The sequence below is a fragment of the Fusarium falciforme genome, chromosome 2 (assembly GCF_026873545.1).
Source record: "Fusarium falciforme chromosome 2, complete sequence".
In the NCBI taxonomy this organism is placed as follows: Eukaryota; Fungi; Ascomycota; class Sordariomycetes; order Hypocreales; family Nectriaceae; genus Fusarium; species Fusarium falciforme.
The window spans coordinates 3,971,274-3,990,293 of record NC_070545.1 but is presented as its reverse complement, the minus strand read 5'-3'; the positions used below and the strand labels follow the sequence as shown (position 1 = coordinate 3,990,293).

At 54.4% G+C, this 19,020-nt stretch overlaps 5 protein-coding genes across 5 annotated transcripts; 2 read left to right on the top strand and 3 right to left on the bottom strand.

The window, feature by feature from the left end:
- Window positions 1-165: 165 nt before the first annotated feature.
- On the top strand, window positions 166-965 carry NCS54_00315000 (Hypothetical protein; the record flags this gene model as incomplete). The annotated part of the gene is made up of 4 exons (XM_053148732.1): window positions 166-271; window positions 318-559; window positions 616-869; window positions 917-965. Exons 1-4 carry the CDS (start codon window positions 205-207, stop codon window positions 963-965), a joined length of 612 nt encoding a protein of 203 aa, XP_053004707.1. The 5' UTR covers window positions 166-204.
- Window positions 966-1,738: 773 nt separating this feature from the next.
- NCS54_00314900 (TPR-MLP1-2 domain-containing protein) lies at window positions 1,739-7,949 on the bottom strand (the record flags this gene model as incomplete). Its single annotated transcript, XM_053148731.1, has 2 exons — window positions 1,739-7,593; window positions 7,658-7,949. The coding sequence occupies 2 exons, from the start codon at window positions 7,947-7,949 to the stop codon at window positions 1,739-1,741; spliced, it is 6,147 nt and encodes a 2,048-aa protein (XP_053004706.1).
- A 1,401-nt stretch (window positions 7,950-9,350) lies between these two features.
- Window positions 9,351-11,259, bottom strand: NCS54_00314800 (Hypothetical protein; the record flags this gene model as incomplete). The annotated part of the gene is made up of 5 exons (XM_053148730.1): window positions 9,351-10,310; window positions 10,360-10,442; window positions 10,490-10,709; window positions 10,759-11,103; window positions 11,152-11,259. 5 exons carry the CDS (start codon window positions 11,257-11,259, stop codon window positions 9,351-9,353), a joined length of 1,716 nt encoding a protein of 571 aa, XP_053004705.1.
- A 1,561-nt stretch (window positions 11,260-12,820) lies between these two features.
- On the bottom strand, window positions 12,821-13,555 carry NCS54_00314700 (Hypothetical protein; the record flags this gene model as incomplete). Its single annotated transcript, XM_053148729.1, has 1 exon — window positions 12,821-13,555. The coding sequence occupies one exon, from the start codon at window positions 13,553-13,555 to the stop codon at window positions 12,821-12,823; it is 735 nt and encodes a 244-aa protein (XP_053004704.1).
- Window positions 13,556-17,364: 3,809 nt separating this feature from the next.
- Window positions 17,365-18,930, top strand: NCS54_00314600 (Hypothetical protein; the record flags this gene model as incomplete). The annotated part of the gene is made up of 1 exon (XM_053148728.1): window positions 17,365-18,930. One exon carries the CDS (start codon window positions 17,365-17,367, stop codon window positions 18,928-18,930), a length of 1,566 nt encoding a protein of 521 aa, XP_053004703.1.
- Between the last annotated feature and the right edge of the window lie 90 nt (window positions 18,931-19,020).

Sequence of the window (19,020 nt, the reverse complement as noted above, 5' to 3'; positions counted from 1 at the left end):
TCTCTGGCCAATTTTATTGCAAGCGATAGAGATGGAACATCTACAATATTTAAGAGATTCAACCGCTTGGCAGCAAGAAACCTGCTTATATTACAAAGCGAGTTGGCAGAGCTAGAAGCAAAGCTCGACGAATACGATAGCGAAGACAAGAGCAAAGGTGCCGAGGCTCTGCAGTCTCTGAGAAACTGGGAAGATTACAAGACAATGAATGATAAGGAATCAGATCGGATAAGGTTACTTGAAAAGATCAGGACAACTTTGAAGGATTACAGTATGGCATCCAATCTGAACCCCGAACAAATGCTTATGTTGCGCAGGAGAAGCCATGATCTTCGAGAGCACCCTCGCCACGATACCACCCCCAGATAGAAAGACACTTAAGGCATTTCGAATCAATTTCTTTCACGGAAGGCCAGAAGAGAGCAAGGACTGGCCGATGCTTGGCGGGCACAGCTCCAGTCTATACGATGATCCGGATGACTTGGTCGTTCTACATACGGCGGAACCCCCAGATAGACTGACGATGTTTATCCAGAACTATTTTGGCTTCCTTTTCAAGGTATGTATTGCCTCATTATTATCCTCATTCTGTTTCTGGCTCACAAGCAACAACAGGATGAAGATCATCACAAGGCCACTACAAGTTCTTCAGTAGGATACGCGTCAGGCAAGAGGATCTCGGTTTTCATCTCATATCTCAGCACCATTTTGGCTGCATTACTACTAATCGGCGCGATTGTTGTTTTGTACAATATAAAGACGGACGACTTGAAGCTAGGCTTGATCGCTCTCTTCACCATCCTCTTTGCGGCCAGTGTTGGGCTTCTGACCAACGCGAGGCGAGCAGAAGTGTTTGGAGCGACGGCAGCGTGAGTAAACAGACCAGCCCCAAGTATCTTGTTGCTAATCGTTATAGATATGCTGCTGTTTTGGTTGTATTTGTGAGCGGGGATCTTGGAAGCTAGAGTGTAATACTGGAGGTCTTGGCCGGCTTCACATCGTGGTTAGAACAGCAAAGCACATAATTTGTATCCGTGTTGTCTTGCTCTCTTGGAACTTCTCCTTGAGCATTTTGAATATGACCACATTCCCAGCCCTGGCTGCCCACGAGGGCAACGTCTGGGCATGTTATCCACAGCCTCGGTGTAGGCACCCGATCGAAGAGCTGCCACATGACGGCCTCATGCCTTCTTGCCGCGGCACTCGATAGTGGTGATTGACCTCTTATCTACTACCTCGATGTGGTTAGCCTGGGTAACGAGCGGTGGTAGTAAGGGATGCCTTGCCTACCTACCATGGTGCACACGGCATTGTTTGGCGTCGTGGTGGCTTCTAGCAGCTCGCCCTACAACCACACGACGCCTCAACAACCACAGATGAACTCAACACAGCACTTGAAAGAGTCAAGACAAAGGTCAAACACACAAATAGCCCAAAACAAGGGTCATCTCCATTTATCTTAACCCCCATAAGCATTAGATACATGAACAAAACAACACCATCTCTCCACGATCTTGTCTTTGTAACCATAACCCTTTCATATCAATAAAAAATAAGGAAATTGTCTTTTTGTTGTCCGTAGAGGAGCCCCAGTGGTAAAAAGATACAATGCTTCTGTAACATCCTTTGCAACCCATGCCTCGTCCCAAACCGTCTTCCTGCATTCAATGTCAAATCGCGATACATGGATGCGTATTTTCTTTGTTGTACATGCCAACTCCCATTACTCGTCCTGTCTTCAATGCGCCCCGCGAGCTCGCTTGGCTCCTCCTCCAACCTCTGAATCACCTCTTGGTCGCTTGTTCCCAGGCTGGAAATCATTGGCGCCAGGGTTCAATCCACCTCGTCCTCCTCCACGTCCTCCGCGACCACCGCGTCCACCACTGCCTTCACTACCGCTCGCCGCTCGTCCAGCTGGGTGCGTGTAGGTACCACCTCTGCCGCCGCGGCCACCGCCGCGGGGCATGGGAAGCCCAGTCCTGACTGGCTGTGGGAGAGCTGACTGCTGAGGAGCTTGCTGAGCTGGTGCCGCAGGTAGTCCTTCCTTAGCACCCGCTGTTCCTTCAGTCTTGGGGGCGAATGGGTTCGGAATATCGGTACCAGCAGCATTGCCGGCAGCAAACGGATTGCTTGTTTTGGGTGCAGGAATTCCGCTTGTTACTGGCTGAGCAGCTGGTGCCGGCTTTGCTCCAGCTGGTGTCGCCGCCGGGGCCTGGGCCGGGGCCGGGGCCGGAGTCGCTTGAGCAGGCGCAGGTGTTGCAGGTGCTGGAGATGGAGGAACACTGGCGATCGAACCGCGAGCAGCAGTCGCCTTCGCGGCAGCCGGAGGGGGCGGTGCCTGTGCCGTCTTAGCCACTTCCCAGACCTCGACAACAGGCTTCTGCGGCGTCTCAGACGCTGCCTTCTCAACAACTCCGATCTTGGCGTTCGCAGATCTGAGCTTGTTTTCCGCCATGTTAATGCGCAACGTCGACTTCTTAGACTCCATCAGCTGGGCCTGTTCCCTGGCCGACGTGATCTTCGACTCATATTCGTTCTTGATCGTCGACTCCAGCTCAGTCTTCAGCTTGGTGCTCTCCACCTCCAGCTTCTTCTTGATGTTAGCCGCAACAATGTTCTTGACTGTTGGGTTGGTCGAGAGGAACTGTCGGATACCAGCATCGTCCAATTGAGACAGATCGGCCGGACCAACAGATGCGGGTGTCGCTGGGATGGCTGGAGCTTCCGCCTTGGCAGGTGTTGATGGGGGTTGTTCGGTAGGCTCCGTCTTTGGTGCATCTGCTGCAGGCTTCGTGGTAGCATTCTCAGCCAGCCAGATCTGCTTCTCTTGCTCAAACTTGAGCTTGAGATCCTCGTCCTTCTTCTTGTACTCCTCCTCCATACGAGCTCGGCTTTCCCTAAGTTTGGCGTTGAGAGTATCCCGCATCCGGTCGGAACGCTCCTTGATCGTGCTCTGGATTTTAGCCTCCACCTCATTCGCCTTCTGCTCAAACTCGGCCGCCTTGGCTTCAGCAGCCGTGACCTTCTCCTCCAAAGCCTTCTTCTCCTCTTCAGAGATGCCGCTGGAAGGCTGTGCAGGGGCGTCGCCAGCCTGGAGAGCAGCTTGAGGTGTCTCTGGTACACTAGGTGCAGTCTTCGCGGCCTCAGTTGCCTCCTGCAGCTTCTTGGTGGCCTCATCCCGCTCAGAGATGGCGGTTCGCAGCTCGTCGCGGAGTGATTCGAGTTGCTGCTCGGCTCCCTGCTTCTGGCTGTTGATGGCCTCAAGTTCCTTGCGGGCATCCGCCAGCTGCTGCTCAAGCTGCGATACAACCTCTGCAGAAGCAGAAGCCTCGGCTGGCTGAGCGGGTGTGGACGCTGACTGGGCAGCCTGCGCTTGTTGTCGTAGTTGCTCCACCTCCTTCTGGAAGTTTTGGATCTGGCGCTCGAGCTCAGTCTTCTGGCTTCCAAACTCCTCGGCCTGCTTCTTGGCACCCTCAAGCTCGCCATTGGCCTTGTGCAAGTTCTCCTGAAGATGGTTGGCGCGCTGGATGGCCTCATTCTTCTCACCAGTAAGCTTCCTTGATCGCTCCTTAGCTTGCTCCACGATCTTGCCGCGAGTGGTGCTCCAGTTGTTGCGCTCTGTCTCAAGAGTAGTCTCGAGCTCGGTCACCTTGGCCTTGAGGGGCTCTTCACCCTGCTTCAAGGCATCCCGTTCCGTCTCCAGGCTAGTGATCTTCTCCTTAAGTTGCTCCATCTCAGCAGGGTCGACTCGTCCATACTTGGTCAGAATGCCCTCGGTTCGCTTCTGCCATCGGTCACGATCCTCCTGGATTTGCTTTATCTCATCCTCGAGGAACGACTTTTGTGTCTTGAGCGTGTCAATTTCAGCCTCCAGTGGCTGGATTCGTGCCTCCATCTCTTCAATCTTAGTGTTCTTTTCGGTGATCTGATCCTTCAGTTGCTGGTTCTCGTTCCGGAGAGTCATGCTGCTCTCGCGGTACAGGTTGAGCTCGTTCAACTTCTCCATCAGATCCTGGTGTGTCATCGACGTCCGGCCACTTTGGGTAGCCTGAGTGCGTTCCTGGTCGAGCTTGAGACGCGCCTCGTCAAGCTGAGATTGAGTGTACTCGAGTTGTTGTTGCAGACGCTTGGACTCCTGGGCCTTGAGGTCGTACTGAACCTCGAGAATCTCCTTCTCGCGTCGAAGGTAGCTGTTGAGTTCACGGAGACCCTCAGTTGCGTCACCGATAGGAACAGGCGACATCCTCTCGTCCTCGTTTTCGTCGTTCTCGTTGCGCTTCTGCTGAAGGGCTGCAACCTGCGAAGTCAAAGCCTCTAACTGCTGGTGAAGGATCTTGTTCTGCGAGTTGACATCCTCCCGTCGTGTCTTGAGCTCAGCCATCTCCTGCTCCAACTGCTGTCGGCGATCCTCCCATGAGCTCTCGCTCTGCGCCAGAGTAACCTTGGCAGACTCTGCCTCAGATCTCAAGGAAGCTGCTTCGCTCTTGAGTTCATTGTGCTCGGCTCGCAGTTGTTGAACGAGCTTGGCGGCTTCGGCATGCTTCACAAGCTCTTGCTCGTAATCCTGCTGAGCCTTCGAGGCAATCTCGGCCTGGGCACGGAGATCCTGCTGATGATATCGAGTAGCCTCCAAGTGCCTCGCGCTCTCCTCCTTGAGTCGGTTCACCTCTTCTTGCAAGATGGCCTTCTCATCTTCGTACCTTCTCGCAACCTCACCCTGAGAATCCCGTAGGCTCGAGAGCTCAGTGTTAGATCGAGACAACTCGGCAGACACGTCCTCAAGTCGTTGGCCAAGCTCCTTAACCTTTGCATCCTTCTCTTCAATAAGTGCCTCCATCTCTTGCTGGTACTGGCCCTGGGATGCTCGCAGATCCTCCAGTGCCTCCTCGTTGGCCTGGCTGAGCTCCTTGAACTGCTCAGCCTGTGCCTTGGCGTTCTCGAGGTGAGTGTTGGCCATGTCCAAGTCTCGCTTAAGGTCGGAAATCTCAACATTGAGCTCTTGGATCTCAGCCTCAAGCTGCTGCTGCTGTTCGCTGAGTTCGATAGTGCCGGGCCTTGGCGTAGGTCGGGGCTGGAGACGTCCAGCCCGCTCCTCGGCGTTTCTCAGTTCAACCGACAGCTCGTCAACGCGAGCCTGAAGATGATCTCTGCTGGTCTTAACAGCGACATGCTCCTCCCGGATCTGGCTCAGGCTTGCCATGAGCTCGTCGATTCGCTTCTGGGCCTCCTTGGCCTCGAACTCCTTTCGTAGCTGCAGTTTCTTGGTCTCCTCTGCTTCATAAGACAGCTTCCTCTGGGTATCACTCAATTCCTGTTCCAGACTCTCGATTCTGGCCTGGGCCTTGCGTCGCGTCTCGGATTCGGTCCTGTTACGCTCGTTCTCGAGGGACTGCTGGGTCGCAAGGAGGTTGTTGAGTCGGTTCTTCTCCTCTATCAAGTTCTCGTTGTCCTTGCTGAGTCGATCCTGGATATCCTTCCAAAGCTTCTTCTCGGCCTTGAGGTTAGCCGCCTCGTTTCGTACGCTGTCGAGCAAGCCCTTGGCCTCAATGAGCTCCTCGGCAACTTGTTGGGTTCGGATATCCTGCTTGGCGGCGGTTTCGGACAGGGCCTGGTTGCGCTTCTGAAGCTCGCGGTTCTCGCCCTGGAGAGCGACAAAGTTGGTGTGCAACATCTCTCGTCGCTCAGACTCAAGTCTAGCCTCGGCGTGAAGCTTCACCTTGTCTGTCTGCAGCGAATTTCGTTCAGCTGACAGGCTGTCGATCTGATCACGAAGGTCCTTGCGAACTCCATCTTGGGCGTCGCGGAAACTATCGTACTCGCCCTGGAGTTTGCGGAGGGCCTCATTCAGAGCCTCGGTTTGCTCGGTCGCTTCGATGCTAGCCAGAGGTGGACGTTGGCCACCGTCGAGAGAATGGCGCATCATGGATGCCTCGTCACCGTTAACTCCTCGCTGCTGCAACAGTCGTCGGAACATGTCTCGCTCCATCTTGTAACTCTCCATCGTCGTCTTGATGGACTTGGTCTCCTCCGTCATATGTACCAGCTCCTGCTGAAGCTTCTCAACCATGTCGTGATCCTCCTTAGCCTGATGCTTGGCCGCAAGTGCCTCCTCACTCTCAAGTTGCTCGGCAAGCTCTCGGGTGATGCGCATGAGCTCCTCGTTCTTGGCCTGCAATGACTGGACATCCTTGAAGACCACCAGCTTCTGGGTGATGAACTGGTGGGTGTCGGACATGTCAGACAATGCTTCCTCCGTGATCTCGCCCTTCTCCAGCTGCTTGAGGCGGAAAACCTCCTCATCGGTCAACTGTTCCATGCCCTTCTCGATGGCATAGATGTTGAACACGAGCATTTGGATCTGGGTTCCAAGATCACGGAGCTGAGTGCGCATGATCTTGTTCTCAGACTGGGCCGTCGCGAGTGCACCCTCTGCCTTTCGTGCTGCACGTCGAGCAGCATCTCGTTCCTCGAAGCTCTGTTGCGACAGCTCCGACATGCGGGTGATCTCTTCTCGAAGAGTCTCCGACTCGGCTTGCAGTTCTTGCATCTCTGGAGCCTTGGCCTCGAGTGCCGACATCATGCCATCAAGCTCTTCGGAGAGCTGCTGGTTGCGGCGTCGTTCGCTGGCCAGCTGGGCCTTGACCTGGTAGAGTTGGTCAATGGCTTGTGTCGCGGTCATAGCACCCTTGCTACGGATGGAGGCCGGGGTTCCGAAAGGAGATGAAGGTCGTAGCATGCCGTTGGGACGAGGAGTCGCAGGTGCAGACTCAGGCGGGGGAACATTCTGCTCCAGTCGAACTTGGAGTCCGTCAATCTCTGACTCAAGTTGCTGGATGCGCTCCTCCATTGCGCGCGAGTTCTGTCGCTCCTCCTCAAGCTCGACTCGGATGCGTCGAATCTCGTTCTCGTAGTTGTCCTTGAGGCGCTCCTTTTCAGACTCGAGGTCGCGCACACGTTCCGAGTGCTTCTTGCTAAGCTGATCAGACATGTCGACAAGGCGTCGCTGGTCCTCAAGTTCATGTTTGTAGCTCTCGACAGTCTGGGCAAAGGTGCCCTCCTGCTTCTGGAGCTTGACAAGGGCTTCATCTGCCTTGGCTTGCATGGCGTCGAGTCGTTCGCGGAGTTGCTGTTCGGTTCGCTTCAGGGCTTCGACTTCGGATTGAATGTCTTCGTTCTGGCGCTGAAGTTCGGCGATGCGGGCGCCCTTTTCCTTTCGGTACTTGAGGCCCTCCTCGCTCTTTGTCTTGAGTTCATTCTCGAGCCATTCACTGTTCTTTCGGGCCAGGTCCAGCTGCTGCTGGAGCGATTCCTCTCGGTATTTGGCGCTGTTGAGCTGACCCCTGGCGTTCTGTTCAGACTGCTGAAGAGTTGTAATCTCGCGTGCGAGCTCAACATTTCGCTGGTGCTGCTTGGTGAGCTCCTCAGTAATGGTCTGATCGCGCTTGTTGTTCGATTCGATGATGCTCAAGTTGGTGCGATTCGACGATTGAAGGGTTTCAATCTTGTCGTTGAGAGACTTGATCTCGGCATCATAGTCAGACTTCTTGGCCTTCAACACCTGAAGTTCGTTCTCGACGGATTGGCGCTTCGTTTCTGCAATGGGGATAAATGTCAACAACCGTGTAACCTTGCTTCGCGCATCCCCACCAACACATACCTTCGTCCTTGAGAAGCTGTCTAGCCTCTTCCACGTCCTTCAGGGCCTTGTCGGCGGTAGCCTTGGACGTTTGCGAGCGCGACTCGGAGCTACGAACCGCGTTCTCTAGCTCAATATCCGTCTGAAGCTTCTCAGCGTACAGGGTGTCGAATTCGTGCGCCTTGGCCGCGATGGCCTGAAAGAGAATGTTGACGAGTTCAACAGTCGGTTCGGTCGCCAGGGTCGTTAGGACAGGCTGATCGAGGCCAAGGTGGCCTGCGATGTAGCCCGTGTCCACATCCGCGGCCGCCATGGTGGTGATCGAATCAGGCTGAGAGCGCGGCACTCGTCATTCCCGCAGCTGCGCGTCGGAAAAAAGGCAGCTCTTATGAAAGATCCACGTGATTGATCGCGTCGCTAAGTATCGGGCGTCGTGACGAATGAGTGTGGGTGATGTTGATGAAATATCTCCGACAAAGGAAAGGATTTCGTTGTTGGAGTGAAAGAATCTGGCTGGAGCTTCCAGGCTGAAGATCTGGAGACACTGTTTTTGGAAAGTCAACACCCAAGGCTGTTGCTGTCTGAGGAGCAACGTGCACGGGCCATTTGGAGCTGGAGCTGCGCTGGGGCGTCGGAGAATTGCTTTTCCGAGGGCCCAACTACCCTGTATTCACCCATTGAGCTTGAGACAGACATTCCTGTTGTAACAAAGGAATTGGTTGAGCTCTGTCTGTCTTTTGGCTTTGTTTGAGGATTTAATGTATCTCTCTCATTATTCGAGTACTATTGGTGTACCTTCAAAGCCAAAATAAAAGTAAAGTCAGTGGGCTCAGTGTGATGTTACCCCTTGCTGCTGGACGATTACACGTCTCCACCATCAGCAAGTTTGGGTGAACGAAGAGCAACCTGTCAGACACTTGCTTACCATCGGCCATGCGATTCCGCTGTTGGTTTCTAGCTCCAGGCCGCTGTAAGCCATGCCTAGGTGATAAACAAAGGAACCTAAATAGTCTGTGCAGCGGGGCAAAACGCCACAGCTGATCTCTTATGGTATACGAGTTGTGGTGCAAGGTAATGACAACTCAGCTTGATGAATGTCAAAACAATAGGGAGTATTGGGTATCCAACAAAACATTATTCCGTCCAGCTATCGTATACTACGGTTACAAGGGTAAGCAGAGCTACGCTAAAATTATCATGAGTTCACTCGTATGTCGGGGCATAGTGAAGGCCGTGTGATGCTGAGCTGTTGATAGCTCCAGGGGGCTCCAAACTGGAGCGGATATGGCCCTTACCCACTCCACAACCATAGTGAGCATTCATCGCTGCATCTCCATGTTATCGACAGTCACCTACCATACTCTGAGAGCATCTAGTTACTGTCGTCCCCCCCTGAGAGCCCAATCGGCTTCGATAACCCCATCCTGGAAGATACCAACTGATAACCTTGTAAATATTAACCTGTTGAATTTATGACTCTTGGATCCAAAGGAACTCGAGAGTAACAGGTGCACGAGGCTCACAAATAACAGACTCTGCCCTCGATTACACGGTCGTAAGAATACAAGTTAGAACGTACGCCTATCTACATGGTCAATCATCTCATAATACAGCCATATACACCCGAGTCTAACATATCCAACGGTTTTGTAACTCGTTACTCCAATCCCAATCCCAACGCCGGCTCAGAAAGACAATCGCCCATAACACCCATCTACTTTGCCCATCGTCCTACATTCGAGTCCAGCTCATACGACTCCACGGGTCCAGACTGAAATCCCATGTTTGACTGCGGGTTATACGTCGGTGCTGGGTTCGAGGGAAATTCGTACACGGGCTGGCCCCCCCAACCGGTTTGTTGGGGGTTCTGGGGTGTCATTGGCGAGACGTACTTGGCTTGTGGTGATGCATGGCCGTAGGGTACCTTGGCGGGATGAGACTGTAACTCAGGGGTTGGTGCGTGGTTAGGGGGGAGTTCAACGACCGGCTTTCCTCCGTAGAGCTCTGGTTTTGGGGAGGATGTTGATGAGAGCTCAGACACGGCCGGTGGTGCGTAGTGGCCCTTGATGTACTCGCTGTTGCCCATGAGTTCTGGCTGGCCGGTGTATTCTGGAGGACCATCACCACGACCATCGCCAGCGTTCGAGATCTCTACCCCTCGAGCCTCACGTTGTCGTCTTCGTCGGATGAACATGAACAGGCCAACACCGATGGCGGCGACGACCACGGCGCCAGCAATTCCTCCCGCGATCGGTATGATGTTCGTCCCTCCTGATTCGTCCTTGTTCTTGTCGTTTCCTGCACTGTCACCATCGCCGCTCGAACCCGAAGAACCGGTTTCTTCAGGAAGACCATCGCTGCCAGTTAAAGTCGCATGTCCTGAACCCGTCCGAACAGGACCAGTCGCACCAGCGCCAGCACCAGCTCCGGAGCTCGCAGTCGGGTACGATTGATGAATGGATTCACCAACAGTGGCGACAACCAGACTCTCAGCCGCACTGCAGTAGTACCTGAAAACATCAACAGCCGAGGTCACGTTGCCGATATTCGTGCTGTCGCAGTAGCCCTTGACTAGCTCGGTCAGACTGCTCGAGATGATCTTGGACATGCCGCTTTTGATACACACACACGAGGCGAGTTCCTGAGGTCCTTCGCCGCATAGCCAAGAGCTTTGCTGTAGTCGAGTCAGCGAGAGAAAGCAGATTATAAGTAGGAATAGTTACCCCCAAGACAACAGACTCGATACCGCTCTGGGCGCACTTGTTGAGGGACTGATACTGAGGCAAAGCGGTGATGTAGTAAGACACTACAAAGGGTCAGCAGATACTCCCAGAAGCAGGTCGCGTAACTGACTATCTCCAGGAGGACCCTTTGGAGTTGCAAAGGATGTGGTGCCGTCGTTCATGGCGCAAAATTCGCTGTAAAAGTTTTGCGCCGAGGTGACATCCTGGTTATTGGAGCAAGAGTACTTGACTGAGCTCTTGAGTGTTTCGGTTATGTCGTGAACCACGTCCTTCTTGTTGCAGACGCAAGGCGCATTCAACTCGGCCGCTTCAGGGCATCGATATGCAGCCTATCCCTCTGTCAGCCATGGCCATGAGCCTCCATGTTCTTCAACATACCACTCCAACAACAGCATATGAGATTCCTGACTGCGCACATGGCGGCAAGTAAGCCAGCTCTGGGAGATCGGTGATGTACGCCTCAACAACATTGGTCGTCGGAGAAAAGAATGTGATGTCCTTGTCTTGGTGACAGTACTTGTCCATCAACTTGGACGCGCTCGAAAGATCATCGCTTGCGCTCGAACCGCAGCTATACGTGACGTCGCTCGAGATGGAAGACGCGACCTGGTTGAATCTGGTGGAGCAGATGCACTTCTGCAGCTCAGTCTCCGAGTCGCCGCACATGGTCGAGTAAGTCTGCATCGCGACATTGTACGAGATAGCGCTGGACACACATGGCGCCTAAGGGGTCAGTATCATTACTTCAAAGTCGTCGTCGAAGAGTCGTACCAGGTATGTAAAGATTTCGAGGTCAGTCACGTAGGAAATGTCCGCGGCGGTCGAAAAGGCGGCCAGGCCGACAAGACAAGCCAGCGAGAGGCTGTGTAAGTGCTTCATGGCCCAGTCACAACGGGTGTATCAACGAGAGAAGGAACAAGAAAAGGAACGGCACCCTCAACCGAGGGGATCTCAACCACGAGAACTACACAGAAGGAAGTTTCCGAGAGTAAAGGACCAGGCCCAAAAGCCTCGTTCGAGGCTGCAAAATGCCCTTCCTCTCTATCTGGTGGGGGAGCCTTGAGGAGCCCCCAAAACGCGCCTTGGCGAGTCCAGATGCACCTGGCGCCGGGACCCCTGAAGCTAGTCCGGATGGCTTCTCCAGCTGAAGGACCGGCTGCATACAATCCCGTGCTGACATTGAGCGTGTTCCTGCATGAGTCTCTGATTTGCAGAGGGCAGAAATTTTTGCTCCTGAGATGATATCAAGGAGGATTCATGCATATTGGTATGCTTGGGAGATGATCATATCGTAAGATTGGCAGACTTGATGACCCGGTTAGATGTCAAACGCCATGAAGGCATTCGCACACTGAGCGTGAATTCCAAGCACAGGTTTGTTTTTTCCCTTAGCGTCCCTGAGGTGAATGCTCCGCGCCATGGTCAGAGCCAAAGTGTAAAATGAGCCCTTTTCCAGCCTAACGAGCGGGAAAACACTAGATACCCAAACGTCGATCACAGTGGACATATGCGGTCAACAAACGGATAATGGGATATCCCTACCTGATCGGCTTTTCAGGATCGGGAACTCGTATATCCCGTAGGGCTGGGCATTAAAGCACTCGCTTGTTCTCCTCAGCAGTCGGGCGTAGAGAGGATGGAGACAGTAGAGAAACTGTCTCCATCTCGCAGAGGGGGCAGCCATTCCCCAATGAAGTCAAGGGCCGCAGCGCCACTCGGATAGTGACTGAGGCAGCTCAGCTCCCATTGGCCTCTTGTGAAATTAGCAGAGGCGCCTGCAGAGTGGTCAAACAACGCCAAGTGTGTTGAACGCACAGAGGAGCGAACGAGCGGAGGGTATTAGGCGAAGCCAAGCGCTGTTTGGGTGATTCACGCGACGAGGGAGCAAGCATGCAGCCGATTGTGATGCTTGCTTTCCCCGCTGACTAAGTTTAGGTGATGCCGAGGTCGCATCACGTGGGTACCCCGGATGCTACTCCAGGCTTTCCCGCGAGTCGGTCCAACCACTCGGACCCTCGGCTATTGAACCTTGTGGCAGTTGAAAGATCATGACGTCTGCCTCTCAGACACCACCCACTGCCGGCATAGGCAAGGTGGCTTTGAGGTGACAGCTCGATCAAAAGAGGAAGGGATGTGAGGCTCAGGTTTGTTTGATGTGAATAGTTCATGTCTGTTACTAGTAATAAAATGGTATCTGAAGCTGAAGCTTTCTCAGCTGTGTAGGTATAGTTAGGTATTCCGTATCCGTTGTTCCATCCACCGGCCTTGCCATGGTTCCAAAACGCCATGCTCAAATAGTAAAGTAAAAAAAAAATATAATAGTATATCGGCCCTTTTTTTTTTTAAATGCCGTTTCCCAAGTCGTTTGTATCCCAAAAAGCATGTACCAGAAACCCCGAAAACAGTAGTAATCAATCTCTTTTCATCGTAGGGCCCCTGCCTATAGGACCCGCACGATCTTGGGTAGCCGGTACCGCGATGGGCTGTCATAGTACTCGCTGATCATGCCGTGAGGCGCTGTGGCTCTCCGCGGGGGGAGCTTGCCAGAGGCGGTTGATGGTCGTCGCATCTGGTCTGTCGCTGAGCCCCGCCGCGACTCTCTCGAGTCCTCGCGCTGGCTGTATCTGTCGGCTGATGTTTGGCGCGATCGTCCAGAAAAGTTGTCGGAGGAGGTGGTTCTTGAGCTGCCGCGGGAGCGCGAGCGAGGGGTGCTGGTGTAGTCCCAGTCGGCGGGCTCCTCGCAAATCTCATCGAGGAGGTCGTCGTCGTCAAGCTCGTCGTACATATTTTGCTGCTCAATGTTGCTGCTGAGCGTCTCCCAGAGGTCGAGGCCAAGATCGTCCCAGATGACAACGGCCTTGAAGAGTCGACGGCAGGCCTGTGTGCCCTCTGTCTTGTCGAGCTCGCCGTAGGACTGGAGCTCGCCCAGGCTGGGGAGGCTATCCCAGGCGATGGAGATCTGGTCGCACTGGTCCTTGAAGGGGGAGCGCTCGAGGTAGTAGGTGAGGAAGTCGGAGGTCTCTGCCTTTGTCGCGAACTCGGCCTCCTCGAGGGCCTGTAGGCGGAGCTGCTCCTCCTTGACCCTTTGCTCCTGCTGCTGCTTCTGCTTGCGCTTCTTGGGGTTCCCAAAGAGGGGAACCTTGGGGACGTTGTGGGCGGTTCCTCGAAGCATCATGGTGATTGTGTGTGTGGTTGTTGTTGTTGTTGTGTGAAAAAGTGAGTCGGCTGTGTTGAGAGGATGGAGGGATCGCTGATTATATGAGACAGGAGTCGTGGTCGAGTAAAACAGTGTGAGTTGTCGTGTCGTCAGGAGCTAATAAAAGCAAACACACAGCTGGGCTTGTCTGATTGGCAACCGAGAGTCCAGCTCGTCGACTCGTGTTGGGTCTGGACTTTGTTTCCAAGGTAAAACAGCAGATGTAGGGGGTGAGGTGGGAGGGTATTGGGTATATGAAGGGCTGGGGGGGTCTGGCTCCGAGGGAGAGGAGACGAGGGAAAAAAAGATTTGTTCGGGATTACTGGATATCAGATAATCGCCAAGAGTTTCCAACAGGTAATAAATGTGATGGGGATCCGCGGCTATTTTGGGTAGTAACCGTAGTAAGCCTTGCGTGGTGCGTATGCGGTGGCCGTAATTCCGGGTCGGGAGTTCGCGGGTCCTTGCTTTGAAGATCGTAGATGGAGATGGAGCTTCACAACAAAAGATCTGCAGCCTCGCTCGGGAGAGGAGGGTCTGCTTTTTAATGATGCCGTCCTGCTTGTCAGGGCCATGATGGCTAGATCACCACGACAAGAGACGGAACATTCCCCCGGGGATGCCATCAGTGCCTAGCCCAACGGCGTATTCAACAGAGTTTCGCCAAGTGCGCCAGCCCAGCCCAAGGACCCGGGCCGTCGTCTTCGTCTTCGTGAGAGGAGGCAGCCGTCTCGAGCCTAGCCAGCCAGCCTCAGGGAGCCGAGTAAACAGCCTCGAGGAACCAGAGTTTAGGCGACATTTCTTGTTTGGCCGCCATTCTATTGGATGTCCACCCCCAGACCGGGGTCATTTGCGGCTTGCGACTAGGGAGGGAGCGGAGCCGCGACACACGCTCATCACAAGCACAGCCGAGCAAGTTATTTGCTTTGGGCTTGTTGCTTTTTCTACAGTGTAAATTTTCTTGCTCGGGCAGTCTGACAGTCCGTCCGGCGGTCTGTCTGTGTGCTGTCAGTCAGGTCCAGCCGGTTCCATTGTTGGCTTTGTACGTGGCTGTCGTCCCGTCCACATCCTCCAAGTACCGAGTTGGCCGAAAGCTTGACCGACGACCGAGGGGGCCCATCTCGGTGGAATGTTGTTGGTAAAAGCAGGCAAACCCGGTAAAATTGATGACGAAGCTTTCCATCCTCTTTGCCCATGTCACTCCATCGCATCGCATCGCTCGCTGGGTGTTTGCCCGCCGAGCAATACCCCGTTGCTGGGGGGGGGGGTCTGGTCTCGGAAACCGCTCCTTCACTTCCCCGACACGACGACACACACACACACACACACACGCGCGCGCTATCATGACACGCTCCGTGATTCCGTCCCGTCCTTAGTGGGCAGCTACCCGTGGGTTCCTAGTCTCCGCGCAACACGATCCCGCCCGTGCGAGCAACAGGCCAGAGATTCCTCAACCAGACACTGGACGGGAAAAGGGGGCACGGGGCACGTCAGGATCTCGCACGGTTGGGGGAAGAGGACCACCGGCATCATGTTCCGGCGGACAGAGCTGCAGGGGAAAAGAGCGTCCTAGACATGGGGGGGTCCCCTGATAGCTGGAAACATTGCCTCTTTGCGGTCTGGTGCTACCAAAGCTGCCTGACAGGGCCTGACACAAAGGGACAGCGGACAGGCATCCTCAGGGCGAGCACGTCAGTGCCAGGTTGTCCCGTTATTTGGTACCGACCCGACACACTGTAAGCGGCTAATCAGCTGCCCAGGTCCCCCAGTCATTTCACAAGGAGGGGCGACGCTGTCCGCGGGACCCCGTTCCCGTTCCATCAATAGCAAGGCGGACGCTATTGAAGCCTCAACAAGGGCAACCGGCAAAAGCCATGTCCACCGTGGATACAGACTCCGATAGAGCAACCGGCATGTGGCCATAATCGACCTTGGACCAGGCTCCTCTTTTTCCCTACGGGTGGGCGTTGGTGTCCTTGAACCAGGTCGTCGGGTCCCTATTCAACATCCACAATCGCCACCTCCGCCGCCTTGACCCCCCCTGATCAGATCCCATCGAGAAAATGCCATCGAGTAAACCCCAGATTTCATTCACCTTATCCAGACTTGTCTGTCAATAGCGTCTTGAATGAATGGACGGCAAGTCCCTTTCTGCCACAATCACACACCAAAAAAAAGAAAGGGCTGAGGTCCACAGCTGTTGAGCCTTTATTGTCGTCCCGCATGTCGCGAGGCGTCTGTCTTTGATGAGTTTGAAACGCACTTCGACCGACTTCTTTGCTCCCTTGCCTTGTGTGCCTTACTCGCAACGGATGCTGCAGTCAGCACTCTACCTACGGATACTACAGGAGCCCTCTCGGTGCCGCAAATAGGTGTGTGTTATGTTACCGAGACTCGGCAAACTAACGCGGACCGAGCAAGCCCGGAATATCCGTCGGCTTCGGAACGCCCTCGTTTGCACTGCCCTTCCCATCCTTCTGTGATGAGAAAATCAAGGTTTCCAACTGCCAGGTGACAGCAAAACTCTCTTTGCACGGCATCTTCCATGTTGTTCCCCCTTTGGGACTGAGTCCCCATCGCACCCATGCCGACGGAACGTCCAGAAGAGAACAGCCCGGGGGGGAAGGAGAGTGCTAATCTGCGTAGGTGGCTGATCAGTATAAACGAGACCGAAGTCGCTCTCCTCCCTCCTCTCAAGGTTGCGGCCACATTCCATCCATCCGCCCGCCAGTGCCCTCCCTCTTCACTCTGAAGCGTCTTGGCCTCTGATTGGGGCGCCATCGGCGCATGTGATTGGGTCGCATCCGCTTTCCCAAAGAGGCATCTGTCCGCTATCCGCGACGCGACAGGTACAGAGGAATGAGGACGAGACGGCGAGGCGGAGCATCGGGCACCGAGCGGCGTCCGCCATTGGGGACTTGTTGTGCGGGCGGGTGAAGCCCAGAAGCCTTCTCCTCAAGCCTCTCGAGAAGCCTCTTGACTCGATGGAATTCCAGAGATGCTGGGTTTATTGTGGGTTATGCTTTCAGTGTGACGTGCCAATTCAGATCGGTTCCTGGTATTCGAGGTTCCCGGTTCTTGGGAAAAAACGGAGATGCCCAGTTGCTCGAGGCGTTGTTACCAGGAGACTGGGATTGTGGCTCAAAGTCTGCTTCGGTCAACCTGACAATGAGGATGAATCAAAGTCTCGACGGAGGCTTCAGGTCAAGTCAAATCGCCTGATGTGGGTGTCAAAGAGTTAAGGGGCCTGCGACAGAGCCCACTCTCGCCCAAACACTACTCCGTGTTAGAAGGCGATGGAGACAATAACCCTTTGTGCTATGAAAGTGGTTCCAGATCTGAGGCTCTTGATTAAGGGACTTCGCGAGTGCAAGATCGACCCATTGTTACCCTGAGCACGGACGTTATCGATCAGCATGCCGTTTCTTTGGTACGTTGTGCTTTTTTTTGGAGGTGCAGGCTTTTGCAACCCACCTTGGCAGCTGGCGGACACTGGCACTGGCACTCGCGAATACCCTCACTTTTTACCACTAGCTGGCACTGCCAAACAGCCGACAAACGCACAGAAAAGTCTCCGCACAAGGCAGCAGCCAAAATGATTCACAATGGAGAAAACATTTGTTTATTTTTCTTCACCTGCATTGTTCACGCTTCTTTCATCACCACAACGATGAAGCAAGAACAAAAGCAACCTCATCTCACATCGCGAACACTTCAAATATCCACACATTCACCTTCATCCCGACGACATTTTCGCCCCATATTCACTCTGATTCACTCACGCGAGCATGTTCTTCCGTCGCAAACTCGACTACGATCCGAAGGAATTTCCTCGGTATCGCGAGCTCTTCCCAGAGCAACGATCCTTCTTTGCCAAGCTGCTCGACTACAAGCCCGCTATTGTCAACTTCATTGCCGCCAGCTGGCACATCCTCGTCATCACCTGGAACATCATGATCCAGTTCTTCACCATCATTGACTACAACCTCTTGAACGTCCCCACCGCTGTTAGATGGCTCGGCAACGAGTTCATCACGGCTGATGGCTGCAACATGATCCACGGCTTCCTGCTCATCTTCTGGCTTTATCGCACCAGCTACTCTCTCAGCTTCGTTCTCTGCGACCTCTTGAAGTGGCTCCATCGGCAATGGGTGCCCTTCTACGCCGACATTTGGCTTCATCGCCTCCGCTGTGTTGGATCCGTCCTCCTCTACATCTTTTTCAGCATCCCCACCGTTCTCAACGCCATCAGCTTCCTCGTCATTTGTGGAGTCGTCGGAATCCCCTTCTTACAGATTGCTCTGTACCTCTACAGCATTTGCCCCCCTCGCCCTGAATGGCTTCGCTACCCTGACTGGCTTCGTCTCCCTGAGCCTGAACCCCGATGCAACCAGCCTGTCCCCTTTTCGGTTCGCTTCTCCAACCCTCCTTCGCCCAGGACACCCAGGACACCACCTCCCACTCCGTCGCCTCCTTCGCCTCCCCGTGCATTCGACTGGACCTCACCCCCCGAACCTGAAGCCATCAAACGCTATCCCTGGCTCTTCACCACACCTTCTGGAGCTCCTGACACCAGACGCAATCCCTTCTCCTCCATCAAGCCGCCCGGAGCTGCCTACATCAAGCCCAAGCCTGTATCGTCCATCAAACCCCCTGGAGCGTCCTATCAAAAAGTCTCTCCCAAGGCCAAGCGCTATCTGGCTTCTAACGGCATCAACCCGAAGCATCTCACGCCCAAGCGCTCTACCAACTTCCAACGCATCAGCTCTCACCAGCAGGACCGACCCGTTGACAACGAGCTCAGGTACCAGTGGTTCGGGGGCATCCTCTCTTCCGCCGAACGCGAGCTTGTTCAGATGAACAGTGAGGCTAAGCACCTCAAGACCCTCATCAGCCAATTCCACAAGCAAAGCTGCGCTTCGACTCAAATGGCCTCGATCTCACCCACCACAGCTCTCCTCCCTCGCCCCGAGATCGCCGCCGTCAAGGGAGACAACGCACGCGAGAAGCTCCGATTCAAGGCCCTGTTGGCCGAGTATCCTCCCGAGATTAAGAAAATTGTGACTTACATCCAGCAGTCCCACCCAAGAGTACGAGACGCACTCACCAGCCTCCAAGCCCGAATCGACCCTCACGATCAGAGCGCCGTCGCATGTGCCATGCGCGCCGACTACACCGACTGCCAGGAGAAGCTCACCCGCATTGTTAGAATCACGGAGCGAGCCCAGATCAGCGCCGAGAACACCAAGCAGCGATGCGCCCGCCGGATCGAAGAGCTGAGCGACGAGATCGCTAGACTCGACAGCATCGACCTGAGCCACAAGAAGCTCAAGATGACGGCATACTCCCCTTAGAAGCGGGTGCCTCACGCAACCAAGGATGCAAAGTCCGCCAAGAGCGGCGCAGTGCTGGCCACTAACATTCAACGACTGGAACTTGACGAC